General features: G+C 38.3%; 1 protein-coding gene across 1 annotated transcript in view; it reads left to right on the top strand.

Moving 5' to 3' along the window:
• Positions 1-21,205, top strand: part of haus8 (HAUS augmin like complex subunit 8) — a 71,419-nt gene that overhangs the window by 25,769 nt on the left and 24,445 nt on the right. Inside the window, exons 6-12 of the mRNA XM_059991246.1 lie at positions 4,239-4,276; positions 5,028-5,092; positions 6,597-6,630; positions 8,722-8,820; positions 9,538-9,593; positions 16,598-16,693; positions 19,750-19,908. Coding sequence (XP_059847229.1) covers positions 4,239-4,276; positions 5,028-5,092; positions 6,597-6,630; positions 8,722-8,820; positions 9,538-9,593; positions 16,598-16,693; positions 19,750-19,908 — 547 coding nt within the window. The remainder of the gene's footprint in view (positions 1-4,238; positions 4,277-5,027; positions 5,093-6,596; positions 6,631-8,721; positions 8,821-9,537; positions 9,594-16,597; positions 16,694-19,749; positions 19,909-21,205) is intronic.

The following is a 21,205-nucleotide window of genomic DNA, read 5'->3' as shown; positions in this document are numbered from 1 at the left end:
TAAATAGTGTAAAAATAGAAATGAAAAGTAATGAGGTGGTGTCATGGGTTTAATGTTCATTTAGAAATTGGATAGCAGAGGGGAAGAAGCTGTTCTTGAACAGTGTGAAGGTTTAGTGTGCCTTCACGCTTCAGTATTTCCACCCTGATGGGAGCAAAGAGGGCCAGGAATGACATGGGTATTCGGGGTCCTTAGTGATGGGGGCTGTCTTTTGGCGTCATGGCTCCGTGAAGATGTCCTGGATACTACAGAGGTTAGTGCTCATGATGGAAATGACTAAGTTTACAACCCTCTGCAGCTTACATCAATCCTGTGCAGTAGTGCCCCCCTCCCAATGCCTAACAGTGATGCAGCTACTTGGAATGCTCTCCATGGCTCATTTGTAGAAATTTTCAAGTGCTTTTGGTGACATACCAAATCTCAAACTCCGAATGAAATGTAGTACTTGTTGTGTCTTTATAGCTGCATTGATATGTGAGGTCCAGGTTAGAGCCTCAGAGATATTGACACCCTGGAACTTGGAATTGCTCACTTTCTCTACTTCTGATCCCTCTGAGGACTGCCCGTTTTGAAGTCCACAATCAGTTTTTTGGTCTTACGAATGCTGAGTGCAATATTGTTGCTATGATGCCACTCAACTAGCTGATGCATTTTGCCTCTGTACGCCCTCTCATCACCATATGAAATTCTGCCAACAATGCCGTCAGCAAAGGTATAGACTGCATTTGTGCTGTGCCTAGCCACACAATCATGAGGGAGAGAGTAATGCAGTGGGCTAAGCACGTATCTCTGAGATCTCCCAGTGTTGATTGTCAGCAAGGTGGAGATGTTTCTGATCCACATAGATTGAAGTCTGCTGGTTAGGTAGGCAAGGATCCAGCGCAGAGGGAGGTACAGAGGCCCAGGTTCTGGAGCTTGTTGATCAGAACTGTAGGAATGATTGTGTAGACAATAAACAGTATCCCTGACAAAGGTTTTGTATTCAACTGCTATGATGCAATGTCCCGATATTTTGGTAGCTATCTTCCCACCCCACCCTCAGTGTATCTGTGTATCCTTCCATCCGTGGCTTACTTTGTTATTGATTAAGGTTCATAAGCAATCTTATTTGCTGTCAGTATTTGCACTTAATCTCTTCTGTTTTTAATGTTTACTATTTAACTCTAATTTTTGACAGGTTGAGCTGATAAATAGAATTCAAATTTTTTAAAAAATCAGATTTTCTTCATTTACCTGTTCAGCTATGCTAGATAGTTTTAGATTTTCACTTTTTATTTGTTTGATGGGGGGTGGACAGTTCTCTGTGTTCCTAAATGGCCTAACTTGGATTTTAAAGTTATGTCCCATCATTTTTAATTGCCCTGCATTGAAAATTTTACTTATTCTTTTACATTGCATCATCCTTAATTCACATCATCCAACATTTGGAGAGGCTGACTTGAATGTTTTTTTTAAAAAGAAAAGGCAAGTCTGGTGAGAAGAGCAGATAGAGATAGGGCAGGAAACATGAAAGAGCCACTAAGTTTAACTGCATTTATTTTAATGCAAAGTTCCTTGTACAGTGGTATTAAAAAATTCGTGAACCCTTTAGTATTTTCTCTGTATCTGCAAAAATATGACCTAAAATGTGATCAGATCTTCATGTGAGTCCTAAAACTAGATAACCCAAACCATGATGCTCCTTCCACATGCTTCATGGTTGTTATGAGGTGTTGGTGTACAGTGGCCTTTTTCCTTCAAGCATAGTTGTATGTATTTCTGCCAAAAAGTTCAACTTTTGTCTCATCTGTCTGCAGAATATTGTCCCACAAGTGTTGTGGAATATCCAGGTGATGCAAACTTGGAATGTGTAGCAATGTTTATTTGTTTGTGTGATTTTTTTTTGAGAGCAGTGGTTTCTGCCATGGTGTCCTACCATGAAAATCATTCTTGTTCAGTGTTTTTCTTGTAGTGGACACATGAACAGAAACTTCAAGCTTTAGAGATTTCTGCAGGTCTTTTACTGTTACCCTTTAGTTCTGCTTCACCTCCTTCAGCATTGCACTCTGTGCTTCTGTTGTGATCTTTGCAGGATGCCCTCACTTGGGGAGAGGAGCAATAGTACTTAATTTCCTCCATTTGGAGACAATTTCTCTTACTGTGGACTGATGAACTCAGCTCTCTTGAGATATTTTTATAGTCTTTTCCAGCTTCATGCATATCTACAATTCTTCAAAGGTTCTCTAAAAGTTGATTTGATCGAGACATGGTGCACATAAACAGATCTTTCTTGAGAAGAGAAGACTGTCTGTAACCTGACTGTGTGTGCCTTTCTTTATAGGGCAGGGCACCTCTACAACCCACACCTCCAATCTCATCTCATTGATTGGAACACTGGACTCCAAATACATTTTATAGAAGGATTTGCCTCAGAGGTTCACATTTTTTTAATGAACCTTGACTGTAATTTTTTAAATTTTGTACACCCTATCCACATTATATGCGGGGGATATGTTCCTCGTAGTCGACTCAATGTGAAATCGCATGATATAAGTAATTATTTAAATGGAAAAAATAGGGATGTGTTCCAGAGGGCTTCCTGAATATGTTTTATCTAAATTATTCACATTTTCATACCAATATGCCACAAAAGCAGTACCACAAGGCAACATTCATATTATATTTAATAAATTTAAGGTAATATTCAATGTAATAAATCATAGAAAGTTAACGTACTAGGGTGTACAGTACTCACCAACAGTGGCAGGTGTGTTCGCTCCAGGAGATGAGTGGTGGTTGTGGTGTCTGGCAGCTTTACATTGGATAAGGTGGATGGTTGTAGGTCGTCAGGATCATATCAAGCTCAGCAAGGGGTGAAGGAAGACTCACAGAACTCTTAGAACTGCCGGCAGCAGGAGATGACACCGCTTTGAAGGAAGTGCTGAGGGTTGTTTGCTTGGCAGTATTTTGTTTTTCAGCATAAATTTGCTTGTAGGGAAGAAGGGTTGATGGCAAGGAATGACTGAAATGCTGACTCCGTTCTAAACTTGGGTCTGTGTCCATTGCCATTTGTGCCAAGTGTTCCAACTTCCACCATTCCCTCGCTGTTGGTAAACTCCAGGGTTTTTCAAAATTGTCTGATGCTTGCAGCATCTGAGAGATAGTACGCTGTAAAAAAAAATGCCTTGAATGTGGATCATACCTTGGTCGAGTGGTTGAATCAGCGATGTTGTATTAGGTGGCAGGAAACGCACTGTTATGTTATGATGAATGCTGTATAAGTGTTTAGGATGGGCTGGCGCATTGTCAAGCAACAAGAGAATTTTAAAGGCAAGTTTCTGTCCCGGCAGTAGCGTCCCAGAGCTGTGTTACCTTTACCAGATGTCGCTGTTTATAATTTCCAACTTTCTTTCAAATGTTAAAGCGGTGCTCTGTCGCTTGGCTGATGGCCCAGGACACGACATCGGATGCTATTAGGAGGCACGTTTAAATACTTCAAGCACAAAATTACTGCACCGTAGGTAAAACCAACAAAAGTTTAAGAGCGCAAGATCACACATCGACACCTTGCCAAAACCAATGCTGCGAGACTGATGGGAGGGAGACTGAGTTGTGCACACCTGACTTGTATTGGTGGGAAAGCTGGGCTTCTCGCATAAATGTGAGTTTTGGACACATATAAGGAGACGTTGGTAGAAATATGTTCCTCGCATAACTGCGAATCTGCATAGTCTGAAGATGCATAGAACGGGGATAGGGTGTACTCAGTATTGATGAGAAGTACAATTGTTTGTGCGTTATTAGTTTAGGCAGATTGTGCTCGTCTATTGTTGTGAATTGGATGAAGATCAGACCACAGACCATGAGTAACTAATGCAGAAAACCAGGTAACTGCAAAGGGTTCTGAAACTTTTTATTGTAACTATAGGTATGACATGTATAAGGTTTCTAAAAATTTGCTGCTTGGATTGCTGCTAATAATGTAACAACTATTGTATTTACACTCTAACTTGGTGTGATGCCATTGCATATATTCAAGAGACAAATCTAAAGTTGAGAAGAGGAAAGTATGTAATTTTATGGCTGGTTGTTTTTATAGCTGTAGTTGGGATAATATGATTTATCATGTACACTGTGGCATTAATTTTATTGTACAGTATTGCATTTCTTCACTAGGTTTTATTACTATTTGAACCATGAATGAATTTTTTCAGTCATCAGGTTAATGCTTTAATGCCTTATCTTATTTTCTTTTCCAGAGCATCCTCAATGGAGGTGTATAATAAAAAATTAAAAGGTGAGCGTTAGTTGTAATTATATTCCAAGGACAATTTTCAGTGATCATTAATAAAAAATGGTTATTAATAACATCACCTATTATCTATGTTTGAGGCAATGTGTTTAAATTACATAGGTTAGTTGGGTAAAGTTAGCTACTTTTTATTGGAAGACAAAGAAATGAAGGCTACACAGCTTGGGTCTATATTCCTTGAAGTTTAGAATAGTGAGGGGTGATATGTTCAAATATACTTGATCTTATTTGGAAGCCAGTGTAAAAGTTTGTTTTTAACTAATGGGCAAATTGCAAACAATAGTATATGGTTACAAAATAAGGTGCTGGTCATTTAAAATTGAGTTCTGGAGCAATTTCTTGGAGAATATTGAATCTTTAGAAATCTCTACTTCAAGGGGAGTTGGAGAACAGATCATTAGATGCTTTGAAAATCACAGTGGAGAAATACTAGAACACTTGAGGAATTGAGGGTTGTAGGAGCTGGCATAGAGAACTTGAGGCTGATAGAGATCAAGCATGATCATATTGAAAAGTGGAGCAGGCTTGAGGGGCTTGGTGGCCTACTGCGATTTTCTTGTGTGTAAGATTTAGTTGGAAGTTACTTATTGGTACTCAATTGTGTTCCACCCATTCAGGCTATATAGTTATGATCTTCATCTGCTGAAACATTCGTATTTCTTTTGAGAAAAAAATTAAAATATATCTTTTCCTGCATCTTAATTTTTGAATCATTTCCCCTCACATTTCCTTATAGGGGCCCGAGTTGTATCATCTCGCTTTCGAGAAGCTGCAGCCACGAGGAAGAAAGTGGTCAACAAGGTGAGAGGTGAACATAGATTTACATTGTTTCCCAGATTAAATCTAAGTATTTGTATTAAACTGGATAAAGAAAAGGTTCCCAACCCAAGCTCCATGGACCCCTCAGTTAATGGTAAGGCTCCATGGCATAAAAAAAGGTTGGGAAACCCTGGGATAACGAATGAATAACAGGTTTATAAAAGCATTTTCATAATTTTACTTTCTTCATGATGTGATGATTCAGCAGATGCTCCTTTCAGTGTTAATTTTGCTGAGCTTAAGAATGCTCAACAGATTTTTCTTTTGTATTTTTTCCATGAGACTCGGCACAAAGGATCCCATGTTTTTCCCTATCCTTGATATTTCTATTAATATTATGTATTTGTCAGATTATTTCTAAAGTTAATTTGTTGCAAGGTCTAGAGATAAAAAAGAATCTTAAGCAAAGTATATTTTGGGTAAGATCTCATCCTTGGAGATTTTGCATCTTAACTGTGGCCTCTATACGTAATGATTGGTAGTAAGAATTTGTTTGGATCAACAGCAGACCAAGATGTACTTTCTTTGAAGTAGACAATAGCTATTTCAGATTCATTATTTAGAATTTATGATAAAGTTTTCCTCATTGAATTTGAATTTTGCTGGGCATTGTGTCAATAGTGCTGTGCAGAAATAAATTAAGGCATCCTGAACTCTTTGTTAATGCAGAGGTTAATATGCAGCCACCAAAGTGATTTCCAAGGGTTGCAAATGTACCAGAAATTAATTTGGAAGCAAATAGATATGTTACTTAACAATTCCTACATCTTAACTTCACAGTTGTATAAATGGAATTTGAGTAAAGCTCAAATTAAATATGACTGGATATGTCAATGTTTAGCCAAAATGTATTGACATATACTTAAGATGGATAAGTTGTTTAGAACTGGATTGGGGAGAAATGTCATCACTCAGTGAACATTTGAAATTCTCTGCCTTGATGTCTTGGCCACTGTACTCAATTGATGAATTTCAGGACATTTAGATAATCAAGATGATCAGGATTGGTGCTGAGGTGGATGATCAGCTATGATCTTAATTGTGGAACAGATTCAAAGGGATGAATGGTTTATTCCTCCTCTTATGACTCTTGGGAATCCATGGCCCATAACTATGGCAGAAAGGGAGCATTTGGGATGGCAGTGATAACCATCAAATATTGGTTGGGAGCACACAGAAAGAAGTCCAGGTGAAATGGCAGAAGAAGTATGTTACCTGAAAATATCAATCCACTCATCCTATCAAGCATATCTTCCACCTCTGCAAGTCCTACATTTTCCTCGGAACTTACAGAGCTGGAGTCAAAGCATGTAACTTTCAAGCTTGAGGGACTGCCTAAAGAAAAAGCCTCAGCATTGAGTGAAAAATTTGGTAAAGAGGATTATTAAAAAGGGGTTAAAATTGATTTCAAATCTGTCATATTAGAATGCTAAAGACCTGATTGTTTTCCTGTTGTAAATCTGATTTTGTTGTGTGTATTTAATAGGGTCATGAGAAAAGTTCTGGACCTGAATTGAAACGTAAGTAGCTATAACCATTGGATAATTTGATCAGTACTACAGCCAAAAGCTTTTGCAAGTCAGTGATGTTGCTCAGAACTAGGTTTTCCTGTTTAACTTGTAGTGAATAATATTTAGGGTATGGTTTCCATAAGAGATGAACAATGCTTGATCTTAATAATAAAAATTGGCTGAAGCCTTTTCACTTGTACAGTGACTTCATTCTTTTAAAGTAGCTTTTAATGTGATTACTCTCCTGCCTTCAATTTGAGGTCAGTTATTCTACAGTCTTTCTCTTTTCCTTTCCTGAGGAGAGGCTTTGCCAAGGCTTTGTTCATGGGTATTGCTTTACTTCAGTCTAGTGTTCAACTGAGTTGATGGGTAGGGATGAGAAGCTTTAATGCCCTTGATGGATTTTTATTACAACTGTAACCAAGATATGTTGGCTGTGAATCCCAGATCTATGGCTCGAGTACTTGTTGCCTTAATTCATGATTTATTTCAGTAATACCAATTCATGGATCTCCTGTTATTTATCTCTTCTGAGGTTTATGGTAAATGTAGCTAATTCCTAATGTCACTGCAATACTACTTGCCTGACATTTTTCATTTAAAGAAAAATTTATAACAATTATTGCAATTTTCCCAAACTAACATTTTAACATGCCATCAGCTGTGTTCTGTCTATTTAAATGTTTATAAACATTGCATTTAAACAAACTAACCTTGCATTCTCCATTATCAGCTCCTCAGAAAAAGGTGGAGGAGGGGTGGAGTCTCTTTTCTCCATTAAAAATTCCCTTTAAATCAGGGGTTCCCAACTTGAGTCTATGGACCCCTTGCTTAATGGTATTGGTCCATGACACAAAGGTTGGGAACCCCCGCTGTAAGAGGAGGACCAGATAGTATCCATGAAGTCTACCCATCAGACCTCAGTTGACATGGGAGGGTAGTGTTCCAGAATTCTTTCTAAATATAACCATTACATTGACATCTAATCTAGGACTCTCAGCCTATCATACAGTATATTGAACACCAGTAAATAATTACTGATCATTAGATGTCGTACAAACCTCTTAATGATGATTTGGTTCAAATGTTTAGTTATTGACAATTTGATATAGTACCTTTGATAATTGCTTCCCAACTAACTCCCATCCTATGTAATCTTAAAGGAGCAAAGCCAATATTTTTAAAAGGAGCATGTTGTAATGATGGCAATATGCAAACATGATTTGCGAGGAGAAAATACTACGTTTTGTGTAATTTGGTTTGGGGGAATAAATGGTTTAATTGACTATGTTTCAACACACGACTTCAGCTTTATTTTCCATAAAACATTAGAAACTTTGTACCTTTCCGTAAGAGAACTACAGTAAAATTCTGTTAATCCAGTGTGCTTGGAACTCTGATGCTTCATTGACAAATTTGCTGTCTATGTTGTTTGTTGATGTGAACATATTAATTTTGTGTTTAAAAATGTTACTGTGTAACATTTCAGAACTCCAGTGCAGTTTAAAGTGAACACAGGAATACAGACCCTGACTATGGCAACATTGCCTGATGACCCAGTTACTGAATCATTCGGGTTTCTGAATGATTACTTACTGCCCATTATACCGCTGACGTTTAGGGCAGCAATGAAGGTCCTCCTTCTCCTGCATTGTTCAGTGTTTCTTTCTTCGTGTCAGTAGCTTCCTCTCAGTTTTCACTCTTGTCAGTCATGCAAGTTCAGCATAGATACTCAGGAATACTGTTGCATTCAGGTGTAGAAGGATTCTTCACTGCTGTTTCTGTAACAATTTTATCTTGCTGATCAGTTGTTGGCCCTGAGTTGAACCCGCAAGCCTGGAGGACCAGTGGAGGACTCTTGGTTTGGCTGCTACCCTTTAACCTGTTTGGCATGAGTGGCCCTACCAAGTCCCAAAGCGTAAACCTCTGACTTCAGCCAACATAGGGTCATTGAGGCAGCACATGCCTCCAAACCCAACAACAACATTGTGGTCCTTTTGGAGGTTCTGAATGGTCACTTAGTGAGCTATCAGAGTTTTGCTGGATGTGAGGTGTGTTGAATAAAATTAACAATGGGGTGTTTGTAATTTATTTTAACAGGACTAAATACAGTAAAAAAGAACATAGCCCTGCACTCTACAGGTATTGAAGAAAGCATGCTTATGCCTTCTCTAGACTGGGATTTATCAGTAATGAAACGTAAGTACTGCCTGCAGTACATTCCTTTTTCTTAATGCATCTTCGAGCTGAGTTTCATTAACAACAAATGATATAATAACCTTTTAAGATGTTAGGAATTGGGGTGGAAGTGCTTTGTGGGATGAGGGTGTGTTTGAAAGTTTGAGCAGAATGGAAATAAGCTTTTTAAAGTAGTTTACAATTAAGGAGAGGTAATATGATTGAACTATAAAATTCAGTGACGCTTGTAGAGTAGATGCTGAGCAGATCCTACTTTATAAGAGAAACTAGAGCCAGGCGTTGTAGTATTGAGATGGAGGAGATGCATGCATTAGACTAAAAATGGAAAGAAATTTTTCTCTTAAAAGTTGTAGATACTTAGAATTCACTATACCAGAGCTGATGATGCTGAGTATGTTGAGGTCTGAGAGAAGGTTTTGGACTGGAAGGGTATGCAGAATTATGGACTTCAGGTAAAAAAAACAGTTGAGACAAAAGACCAGATGAGCCTGTCATTCAATGAAATAATAGCTAGTGTACATAATAGCTTTCTCATCAAGGAAAGGGAGCTAATATGAAGTTGTGTTGTATGTACATGTGTTTTTGGTGTGCCAATATGACCTGTGGGCTTTTACTGTTTATTGAAATGTAAATAAAACAATTTTGAAAATTTATGTTTTATGATTGCTGCTAGTAAAGGAGAAGATGATGAAAATAATTACCTACTGTGTATTTCAGCTGAAATTTCTCCAGTTGAAGTCCCAGAATGTACAGGCAATATGGAATCTGTTCTGGTAAGGATCTCCTTATCTTATGTAACAGGAACAGTTCTGTCTTGGACTTGTTTAGGCTATTATTATCTATATTTCACCTGGACTGGGCTCCTTCGTGCCTCCTTAGGTGAAGAACTTGGAAGATTTAAGACTTTGATTTCTATTGCAAGCTCCCAACTTTTCCCTATTTATGTGAGCTTCCATTCTCATTGAGCAGAATTTTGTTATTGGCCAAAGTTCTATGAAATACATTATGGATATTTTAGTAGCACACAAAATGCTGGAAAAATTTGACGTCACATAGCATCTATGGAGGGGAGAAAAATGTTGACATTTCAGGCCTAGACTCTTCATCAGGACTCATCTATGAACAAGACTTTTTGTGAGGACCAGCATCTGAAGAATCTTCTGTTTATAGATATTTCAGTACAGTATATTTCTGGGTTTGATGAGGTGTGTGATCCATCGGAGTGGAAAACTTATTGCATAAATTCTTAAATTTAATGATTGGATTACAATGAGAATATTTTAGTTCTCTGATTTACAATAACCCTCATTAACATGGCAGTATATAGAGTCGTAGTTAAAGACCATGGAAGCAAACCCATCAGCCCACCTTGTGTATGCCAGCTGTGTTGCCCAGCAAGATAGTCCTGTCAGCTTGTGTTTGACCCATAAACCTCTAAACCTCTTCTACTTAGGTGGCCTTTAAATGTTGATAATCAACCACTATTTCTGGCAGCTCATTATAAATACCATCCTTTGCTTGAGGAAGCTTCGGATGATGTCTCTTCTTAAGTCTCTCAACTCTGATTCTACAGCAATGTTTTGGTTTTGGGTCCCTTTCCATGCGCCCAAGGAAAAGGTGTTCAAGCTCCCTTTCCTTGGAGAACAGAATGTATGTGATTTCACCTTGTTTATGCCATCTATCAGGTCACACTCACCCATTGTGCAAAGGAAGACAAATTTTTCAAAATATGAATACTGAGAAGATGAGTTGTAAAGTGTCCTTGAAAGTGAGTCTATTGGTTGTAGAATCAGTTGAGTTGGTGGTGAATTAAGTTATCGACACCAGTTCAGGAGCTTGATGGTTTTAGGGTAATAACTGTTCCTGAGCTTGGTGGTGTGGGGCCTTTGGCTTCATGCCTCCTGCCCAGTAGTTGTGGGAAGAGCTATAGCAGTTATGTATCAATGGGCCTTCTTCAAGAGACCTTGATTAAAAATGTGTCTGGCGGTAGTGATGAGCAATCTGAGCAGCTCAATTGTATAATTGCAAGTTGCTGATCAAACTTTAATTTCATAGCTAAGTTGTAAAGTAAATGTAAACATTACATTTCCAGCATTGGTTAAAATATGGATCTTTTATGAATATTCTCCCACCACTGATTTTATTTTTCTTCCCTTCCTAGAGCTATATGATTAGTTCTTGGGCTATTTTTTTATATAGGAAAATATAGTGGTTGAGCTTTGCTATGGACAAGACAAGATGCTGACAATAGGCCTGCTGTTGAAATACAATGATCAGGTGGTTGGTTGAGTGACAGGGATGCATTTCCTTGGGTGGTCAGATATTTCATCTGTGTGAACATGATGCAGATGCCAGTAAAACCAACCTGCAATGGTAGAAAAGATTTGCATAAAACTGATCTAATATTTGCATGTCATTTTTCAAAGATTTATGCCTAAGCAAGCAAACCTTTCCTGTTTTTCTTTTGTCCTTGTCAGTCAGCTTCAGCAATCAATTGTCCATGCCAGCAACTCCTTTCTTCTGTGGAAAGTGGGCTTGAGGTGGCAGTAGAGATGGGCAGGGTCAGTTCATTTGTGTATAAAACTGATAATGGAGCAATTGTTTGGGGAATTTATTGCTAATTTAGACATGGGAGCTTGCAGTGTCAATCTGGCCCTGCACCTTTCTGTACGTTTTATGTTTGGGACTGAGATGTGGAAAACTGTGATGAATTGAATTTTGTGGAAGATAGATCATTTAATTTATTTGAAGCAGACTTTAGTGTAATAACAAAGTCTGGGAATATAGGGATGAGGCAGTAAGTTATGATGCTGAGATAGAAGATCAGCTATCATCTTAATGGCAGAACAGGCTCAAAGAGTTGGATGTCCTTGTCATGCTATTTCTTGTATCCTTGTATTAGTTTAGGATTGCTATCTACTAACCTCTTAGATGTTAATGTGTACCTTTTAAATCATAATAGTTAAAGTGCAACATCTGCCTGTTTAAATTGTTTAGCAATTCTGCTTTTCATTCTGGTGACCTTGATGAGATTATGGTTGACGGTAAGTCCCATTAAACAATTAATCTTAATTTGCATGATGTAGGAATGGTAGAAATAAATTTTGTTGGGCTGTGCACTTTTTTGTTTGCTCTTACACTTGAAGATGCTGGAACTTGAACAAGTGCCAGTAAGCCTCCTTGCAGTTCTGTCATGAGAAAATTAAGTTCTGTCTCAATTTACCTGATCCCTCAAAAGGATGTAGAAGTGAATTGAACATTTTCCTTTATTCCCTTTTTAAGATCTTGGTATTGCTGGCTAGGTCAGCATGTATAACTGTCCATACTTAATTGCCCTTGAGAAGGAAGTAGTGAACCACATTGTGAATTGTGGCAGTCTTTTGTTAAAGATACCCCTAGCAGTGCTACTGGGGAGGAAGTAAATGATTGGCAATATATTTCCAAGTCAGGAGAGTGGGCAGCTTGAAGGGGAACATGCAGGTCATGGTTTGCAAGATGGGAGATGCTATCAGAATAGCTAATGCATAATTTCAGTGCATTTTGTGGATGGTGAACACTGCTACCCTTGTGTGTCAGTGGAGGAGGAAATGCATATGTGGTGGATGGAGAGTTTATCTTTTGTCTTGGATCATGTCAGCTTTATAAAGGTGTTGGAACTACATTCAAAGTAAATACAAAATCATTCTCCTGACTTCTTGCAGATACTGGGAAGGGTTTGGGCTGTCAGTATGAGTCACTTGCTACAGGTTACCAAATCTCTCATCTGGAGTTGTTGTCATATTATTCATGTGGAAAGCCCAGTTGAGGTTTTGTTCTCCAGTGATTCTCCATGCCATTGATAGTGGGTAGCTCAGTGATAAAGGATATAGTGCTTTCCCGGCGTATATGATGAATAAACCCTTCTTGGGCTTCCATGCAGGTACAGGGATTGATTATAATTGGTGTTTTGATGACAAATTCTGCCATATTCATCAGGGATGATGCCAGGTCATGTCTAGACCAGTGGTATACCCCCATACTCAGTCATTTCTGATTGGTTAGTCCTCACCCAATCAAGTTTCCACTCTCTCATCTTGTTTACAATTAAATTCCAGTTCTTTTTTAGAGTGAGACCTTTGTCTTTGTTGAAATTCTTATTCTCTAGTCTTATTTCAAAGGCTTCCTTCACCGGGCAGTCCAAAAAGCCATGTCCAGACATCATCCCTGATGAAGATGGCAGAGTTTGTCATCGAAATGTTGGTTATAATCGATTATAACTGTACCCAGATGGAAGCCAGAGAAGTGCTTATTTGTTACCTCTGAAGTTTATACCACTGAGTGTTAAGTGTGGTGGTTAGACTCTCTTGGTGTGATCACATTCCCATTCGGATATGTCCATACATGGCCTCCTCTACTGCCATGATGAGGCCAAACTCCAGTTGGAGGAGCAACACCTCATATACTGTCTGAGTAGTCTCCAGCCCCTTGGTATGAACATCGAATTCTCCATCTTCCGGTAATTCCCACCCTCTCCCTTCCCCCATCCCACTTTCACTCTGCCTCCTCTTCCAGCTGCCTATCACCTCTCTCATGATTCTGCCTTCTTCTACTACCCATAGTGCTTTCCCCTTACATTCCTTCTTCACCTCTCCTGCCCATCCCTTCCCGGCTTCCCCTCCCCCACCCCTTGATCTTTCCTCTGATTGTTTTTTCACCTGGCACATTCCACCCTCCCCCCCACCTTCTTTATAGGGCCCCTGCCCCCCCCCTCCTTCAGTCCTGACAAAGGGTCTCAGCCGAAACGTTGACTGCTCCTTTCAACGGATGCTGTCCAACCTGCTGAGTTCATCCAGCTTGTTTGTACGTGTTTATTTGACCACAGCATCTGCAGTGTACTTTGTGTTTGGTGTGATCACTGCTTGGCACTTCAGTGTGAATTTTAATTGCTGCTTAGAACCTAAATGCAGCAACATCTGGACAGCCTGCTGCAGTCATTTGCTGATTAGCCAATGAAACAAACATCCAAAATATTGTCAAACTTGAGTTGTGATACATATCTTGAATGTCTATCTTAATTGATCTTGCATTTGGTTGTCATCTGTGCACACCCTTCTAGGAGAAGTAGGCTTTGAGTTCATCATACTTGTGTGGAATTCAGGCTAACACTCATTTATATGAAACATTAGTGAAAATGAGTGTTGGGTAGAAATAGCAATGCCAAGGGATTGTTTCAAGTACATATATATGTTTTTGACTAACAAATCTTTCACCTAAATTACTGGATTTGGTGATGTGGGAGGTGAGGATGGTGCTGGGGGGAAATAAAATCTTATCAAGTTGTCATCTTGTTATTGTTTAGAACTACTGTGTATGGATTGGCTGCCATGCTATCCAATACTATAGCAATGACTACACTTTAAAAAGTAATTCATTAGCTCTCTTTAATTCAGTTGTTTAAAGTTGCTAAAATTGTTTAAAGTCAAGTCTCTTATTTGATCATGGAGTAACAAAGTTGTACAGCTTGGAAACTGGTCTTTTGTCCTAATTTATTCATGCTAACCAAGGGATCCACCTGAGCTATTCTCATTTATCTGCATTTGGCTCATATCTCTCTACCTTTCTGGCTCATGTCCCTGTATCAATGTCTATAAAACATTGTAATTGTACTCCCAATACCAATTCCTTTGACAGCATAATCTGTATTTGGTACCCACCTCAAAGGTTAAAAACTTACCCCTTACTACTACCACCACCACCACTAGGTGGCAGATAGCTCAGGGTGGCGTAGACAGTGCCCCGCTAGTTGCAGTCTTCTAGCCTTGATAGTGAGCATCGGTAGGTCGACATAGAGCTCGATGTTCGTCATGTAATGTTGCCAACTCATGTCCCTCAGGTCCCCTTTAAATATTTCCTTCTCACCTTGAACCTATGTTCTCTAGTTTTAGACTTTGCTACCTTAGAAAAAAAAAAATTAATCATTACCTTATCTAGGCTCTGTGTGATTTTTGTATAGCTCTAAAGCCACCTCTTGGCTTCCTATGTTCCAACCTACCCAGGATTTACTTGTAACTCAAGCCAAGCAATCTTGGAAACGTAGGAGACTTTTAGGTACCCTTTCCAGTTTGATGACATTCTTCCTTTATTTAGGCAACCAGAGCTGTACACTATACTTGAACTGTCTTGTACAGCTGTAACATGATATTACAACTTGTACTCAATTTCCTGACCATGTGTACCAAATGCTGCCTTTTCCACTGTCTGCCTGTACCACATTTAGTTAACTATGTGGTTGTTCCCCTATATCTCTCTGTTTGACAAAACTTTGCAGGAAGGACCCTGTCATTTACTGTACAAGTCAGCTCTAAGTGTATTTTCCCAAGTGCAACGTTTTGCATTTGTCTGAGCTGAATCCCATCTGCCATTCCTTGGCCCATTTGCTCAGTTGATCTAGATTCTGCACTGATCTTGGGTCACCACCTTCACTGTTCAATATGCCATCAATTTTGGTATCATCAAACTTTCTAATCATATCATCTGCCTTCTCACCTAAATCATTAATATAGCTGACAAACAGAGGGTCCAACACAGATCATTCTGGCACATCATTGGTCACAGGCCTCCAATCTGGAAAATAAACCTCCTCTATGACCTTCTGACTCCTACCATCATGCCAACTTTATATCCAATTGGCTAGATTGACCTGATCTAACCTCCAAGACCTGCCACAATGATGAATATTGTCAAAGGTCTTGTTAAAGTCCATTTAGACAGCATTTACCCTACCTGCCCTTGTAAGTCCTCTTGGTCATGTCTTTAAAAATCTGTCTGTGAGGCATGATATCCCACGTGTAAAGTCATGCTGACTATCACTTATTAGTTCTTGTTTTTAGAAATGTAGGTAGATCCGTCTCTCAGAATCACCTTCAGTAACCTTTCATCATAAATTTTAGGTTCATTGACTTGTTTTTTTTAACTTGTCCATGCAGCCTTTGTAAACAAAGGCACGATATTAGCCACCCTCCAGTCCTTTTGGGTGGGGGAGGAAGGAGGAGGGGAAAGCATTTGTTTATAATGATGATATGAATAGGTTTGCCAGGGCTCCTGCCTTTTCTTCCCTTGACCTCCACAATGTTCTTGGATACACTTGTCAAATCCGTGGCTTGAACCACCTCATGTGTCGGCACTTCTGATTTTAGGGAAGAGAATACTGATATTCTGAAATGTACTCTGCAAGTATATTTCAGGGCAACATTATTCTCTGTGTAACCTTCATGGCCATCTCCATGGTAAATATAGATAAAATGTATTCATTTCAGACCTCGCCTGTCTCCTGTTGCTCCACATGTAGATGACAATTTTGATCCCTAAGGAAATTTATTCTCTCCCACTCACCTTTTTCTCTTAATATAGAGAATTTTTTAGGATTTATCTTTATCTTGCTGCCAAAGTTATCTCGTGTCCTCTTTTTGTCCTTCGATTTCTCAAAGTATATTTCTAAATTCCTTGTAATGCTCAAGAAATTCACTTGATCTCAGCTTTTATACCTGACGTATGCCTCACTTTCTCTGACTAGAGCTTCAGTATCCCAGGTTTCCCTGGTTCTGCCAGTCTTACCCTTTGCTCTAGCAGGAACGTGTTGGTCATGAAATGTGGAGGATTGTCTTGCAGATTTACTGATTTAAACTTGTGTTGAAACGTTTTAAAATCTGAAGCTTCAATGATCACATTTTTGAATAATGCTTTATTCAAGAAAATTTTTGTGTTAATTGTCCTTATTTCACCCCACCCCCTCCCAAAGAGCGTCACTTCTCAGATGGCTCCTATCTTGTCTGAAGAAGACAACATTGAACAAATGGATTTTGATGAATTGCTGTTCTCCTATATGACCATTAAGGTGAGATAAAATGCTTGATCTAATGTTTGTTTTCTCAGATGTCCCATACTCTTGCAAAAGAAGATGATTAGAAATGTGTAGGTATACCTGTTTGATAAAGACTGTTGAGTGTTTGAAAACAAGCCACATCAGGAAACCCAATGTAGCTTTTTCTTGCATGCTTTGAACCCTTTAGCACATGCCTTATTCAGAATTTATAATTTAAAAAAAAACTTTTTTTTTTAAACATGGGAGACCATGACTATGATTCATCCTCTCCATTTCCTTCTGACTTCATATATTGTCTTCAACAAAGACCTTACATTAATTTCTGTGCAACTGCAGCTGAATTAGCTTAGAGCTATTCTTCATCTTCCTAACTGATGCCTTGGTTGTCTTTCCACCTCACTGCACAGAGGAGTCTTTGATTTATTTAATTTTTTTAGGAATGAAAATCCTTTCTCCAGTCCCACCCTCCCTGCAACTTTCAAACTTTTTTGTCCCCTTACCAGTTCTGATGAAAGGTCTTCAGCCCAAAATGTTACATCCGATTCTCTTCCGAGGATGTATTGTGACCTCAGGCTACTTCCAGCATTTTCTGCTATTACTTCAGTTGTGGTGCTTGAGGCCATACCTGGCATATTTTCAAACCAAGATATAAGATATTTTCAAACCTTATTACTTTCATTATTTAGTTATTAACTATGCTGTAATTGGGAATCCTTTCTTTACTCTCCCCTTCCCTATTTTCATGATCTTGCATTAACTTTTAAGCTACTGATATGTATTTTTCCCAATTCTGATTAATTAGCATAGACTTCAAATGAAAAGCCCTAGCTTCCTCTTTATCTGAACTGAGCATTTCTAGTTTTCATTGTTTACTCATGTCCTCTCTTTAGCTACTAATTTATCTTTAACACTCACCCCTCGGGTTTTCTTGGAACTTTTGGTTTCAATATTTTGTTTTGAATGATAGCTGTAGGTTCCTACAATCTAAAATATTCCACTTGTCGTCTTGGTCAGTGTGATTAGTAGAGTGAATGTTGGTCATTCCTCAGTGCCAGTTTGTGAAGTGTTGGGCATTGTGTGTGACTAGTGGGGAGATAATGTTTCCAACCTCTATGTACAGTTACTACTTTGTGGAAGGGAAGCAGATTAATGGACCCTGGGGTAGCAAACATCTGGATGCAAATACTGCTATAAAAGCACTTGCTCTCTACCATGATATTCCCCCAGCTTGTCTTCAGCTACTGGGTTTCCCAAAGATCCGCTATCAAACAAGCAGCTGTTAAAACTGAATAGCTTAAGTCAGAGACTTCAAGCCTTGCCAAATTATTCAACTCTCAATTACCATATGGGAGCACATTGGATGTCTGCCCTAGTTGGTCCACTTAAGACATGAAAGGAGTGGATTCGTGCTGGATATCTGATGTTTTAAAGTCTAATGACTTGGCTAAGTCTAGTTCAGTGGCTTCTAAAATTGTTTCCAAAAATCAGCAGTTCAATCAAGGCAAGGCTGAAATGCCACTGAAAATTTAGGCCAGTTTATGAATTGGTAATTTATTGAATGCATTTCAAGCAACTACTGTGTTAAATATGGTTTGTATTATTTACTTCATAATCTATTACTAATGGCATTTCACAAGAAATGTGTTGGCCCATAGTGACTGGAAAAAGACTGATTTAGGTTTGTATGGTGAAGTGAATCTGCACTATTTAAGTATACTGGGTATTATATACATAACTACTGCTAGTCTTAACAATGTGAGTTGTAGTAAAATGATTCCCTATAGATTGATGTCCTGAGAGAAATCTATCCAAAGCATTCCACCAACTCTAGTCTGTTGCTGCTTTGATATTCCCACCAGGATATTAGAGGATGATTGCATCAAAAAAGAGAAATTGCTGTTCTGATGCAATATCCACAGTTTGAGCTGAATGTATAAAAATATTTATTTTGAAGCCAAATGTAGAGTCTTCCCCGATATTAGATCTGGAAATAAAAATGTTCCATTCTTTAGACTTGACATCTTATCAGTTTTAGAAGCTCAATTTTGTTGCGATCTTTGAAACTGTAGTGGAGGAAGCAGGTGATTAGATGTAGAGATTCTAATGTTCAGTGTCTGAGAATTCTGTTGGGAAATGGAAAAGAATAACAAGGTTAAATTAATTTGTCCCTACACTCAGTTAGCTTTGTTTTCTGTAGAATGTTAATTTGAATAAATAATTAATATTGCAAGATTTGATGGCTTTTTTGGGTGAAGCAATTATTGAGTTCTCAACTTCCTGAGTGGAAAAGTTAGCTTGAAATTTTATTCATATCCCTTACCAAATTTCATTTCCCTGTCTTGCTTCTGTTTCAATTCGAGACATTTCAAAATGGTAGTGAACTCTATTGTAGTACCTTGGTAGTGAACTCCAAGGTAGTGAATGATAGCACTGTATTCCTAAGAACTTCCCTACATAGAACCTCATTTGTTGTTTTACTCCAATATTTTTTTTCTGTATGTAGTGTATAGTCTACTCAAAGTTAAATCAAAATGAATCATTTTTAGGAGGGATGCCAACTGGCAGCCTACTGATTTTTTTTTCATTTTACCAGCATTTTATCTTAATTGTGGATCTGCTGTTCATACTGAGGAAAATTACATCTAAACCTGACCATTGTCCTTGTCCAGTGATTTGGAGCAGGATATTCTATTATGTAGCCCAAAGGAAGTGACACCAATTGTAGTACTCAACAATAAGTCATGGTTTTGAGCTTGGGATCTTCTGGCCTGTGGTTACTGATTAAGTCCAAGGCTGATCTGGTTGTTCCCTTTCTCAAAAATATTCTAAAAATATTTGAAGGCTTATATCAATCAGAAGTAGCTACTTGGAGCTAGGAGCTAATAATCCAGTAACTTTATTGGCGTATTTTCCTCTGTTCACCTTGTATCGTTGTCAGTGAATAACTGACAATGCTCTTTGTTGATGTTATTTTTTTTAATCTAAAGCTCCTGAATATTTATTGTAGTGCACATTAGTATGATGAAGGTCTCAGTAATGAACTCTTTTTTTCTTTCTCCATTTCCTAGAGGGAAAACTCTTTGGAAAAATATCAAGATGATGCAGAACGGAACTTGCTGCTGCTTGATGAACAAAACCAGCGTTTGCGCAGAGAGATATTTGAATACAAACAAGAGTACATTATGTGGGAAAAGAAAAAGCAGTTGAGTTTGATAATAGAACAGCAGGTGAGTTAACATTAACTGGCTGCAGTAAGAGCATGATAGGTTTTAGAGATCCTATCCATTGTGTAATATCTTCACTATTCTGCCACGATAGACTGATGTCTTCAGTTCTGCTTATAAATAATTTGCAGCAGATTGATAACCTTAAATACAGCAGAAGCTAGAATCGAGACATTCAGCAGATCAATCAGTGACCTTGGAGAGCGTAATTGTTAGCATTCTAGACTTTGTTTAGAACTGGGGAGAAGTTAGTTTGAAACCAAACAGTGACTAATTGGCAGATTGTTTTGTTCAGTCCTTGAAGGTGAACTCAAGCTTTCAGTTGCTTTTTACTTAAATTTTCTACTCCATCCTTACTCTAGTTTGTCCTCCTATTCTATACCAGTGAAGCTCAAAAGTAGAGTTCATTGTCATCTGCACAAGTACATGGACAATGCAAATTTTACACAGGCATATAGCAACATTTACAAGAAAAACATGGATTAAACATAAATGATATATCATTTTTACAAGAAATTAGAACAAACTGTCTATTTTAGTGCAAAGGGATCAGTGGTCATAAAGTGATTGTGGTTAAAAAACATTTGTTCAAGTTGTTGGTTCAAGAACCAGATGGTTGAAAAGCTATTCTTCAACCTAGTGGTGTGGGATTTTGACTGTGCCTGAGCCTCTTGACTGATGGTAGTGAAGAGAATATTGCATAGCCTGCATGATGGAGATTTTTGGTGGATATTGAGACAGTGTCTCATGTAGATGGGGAGGGACGTTCTCAGTGTAAACTGAAAGAGCAAGTACTTTGATCATTTTGGACTAAAATTGACTTTTTGTTCTAATTGTTCCTTTTTGTAAAGATTGTGTAATTTAATTTGTTTTTCTTGTGGATGCTACTTATGATGGTATGTGACTGATGCTAATGTAGTATCTCTGTGCATACGTGAGCTTATGCAATAAATTCAACTTTGACTACAATCTTTGAGACACATTACAACCTTCTCTCTACTGTAATTAGCCATTCCCTAAACATCTCCTTTTAGATAGTTTTGCCAGCAGTTTTGTCGTCAAGATTCCTGATTTCACTCCTATCACCCTACGTTTAATTTTGTCTATGTGCAAATGAAGAATTTGTTTATTTTTAAATTTCTAGTATAGGGTCATTGACTTAAAATGTTAGCTTCTTTGGCTGTAGATGGCATAACTTCTGGAGAGTGCATGCAGCATTCTACTTTCGGGTGGTATCATTTGCCATTCTTTGAAATGTATCTTTATCTATCCACCACCTCACTTCTGTCTCCCAAAACTG

This window comes from Hypanus sabinus, chromosome 16 (genome assembly GCF_030144855.1).
Source record: "Hypanus sabinus isolate sHypSab1 chromosome 16, sHypSab1.hap1, whole genome shotgun sequence".
Lineage (NCBI taxonomy): Eukaryota > Metazoa > Chordata > Chondrichthyes > Myliobatiformes > Dasyatidae > Hypanus > Hypanus sabinus.
This window is presented reverse-complemented; position numbering and strand designations above follow the sequence as displayed.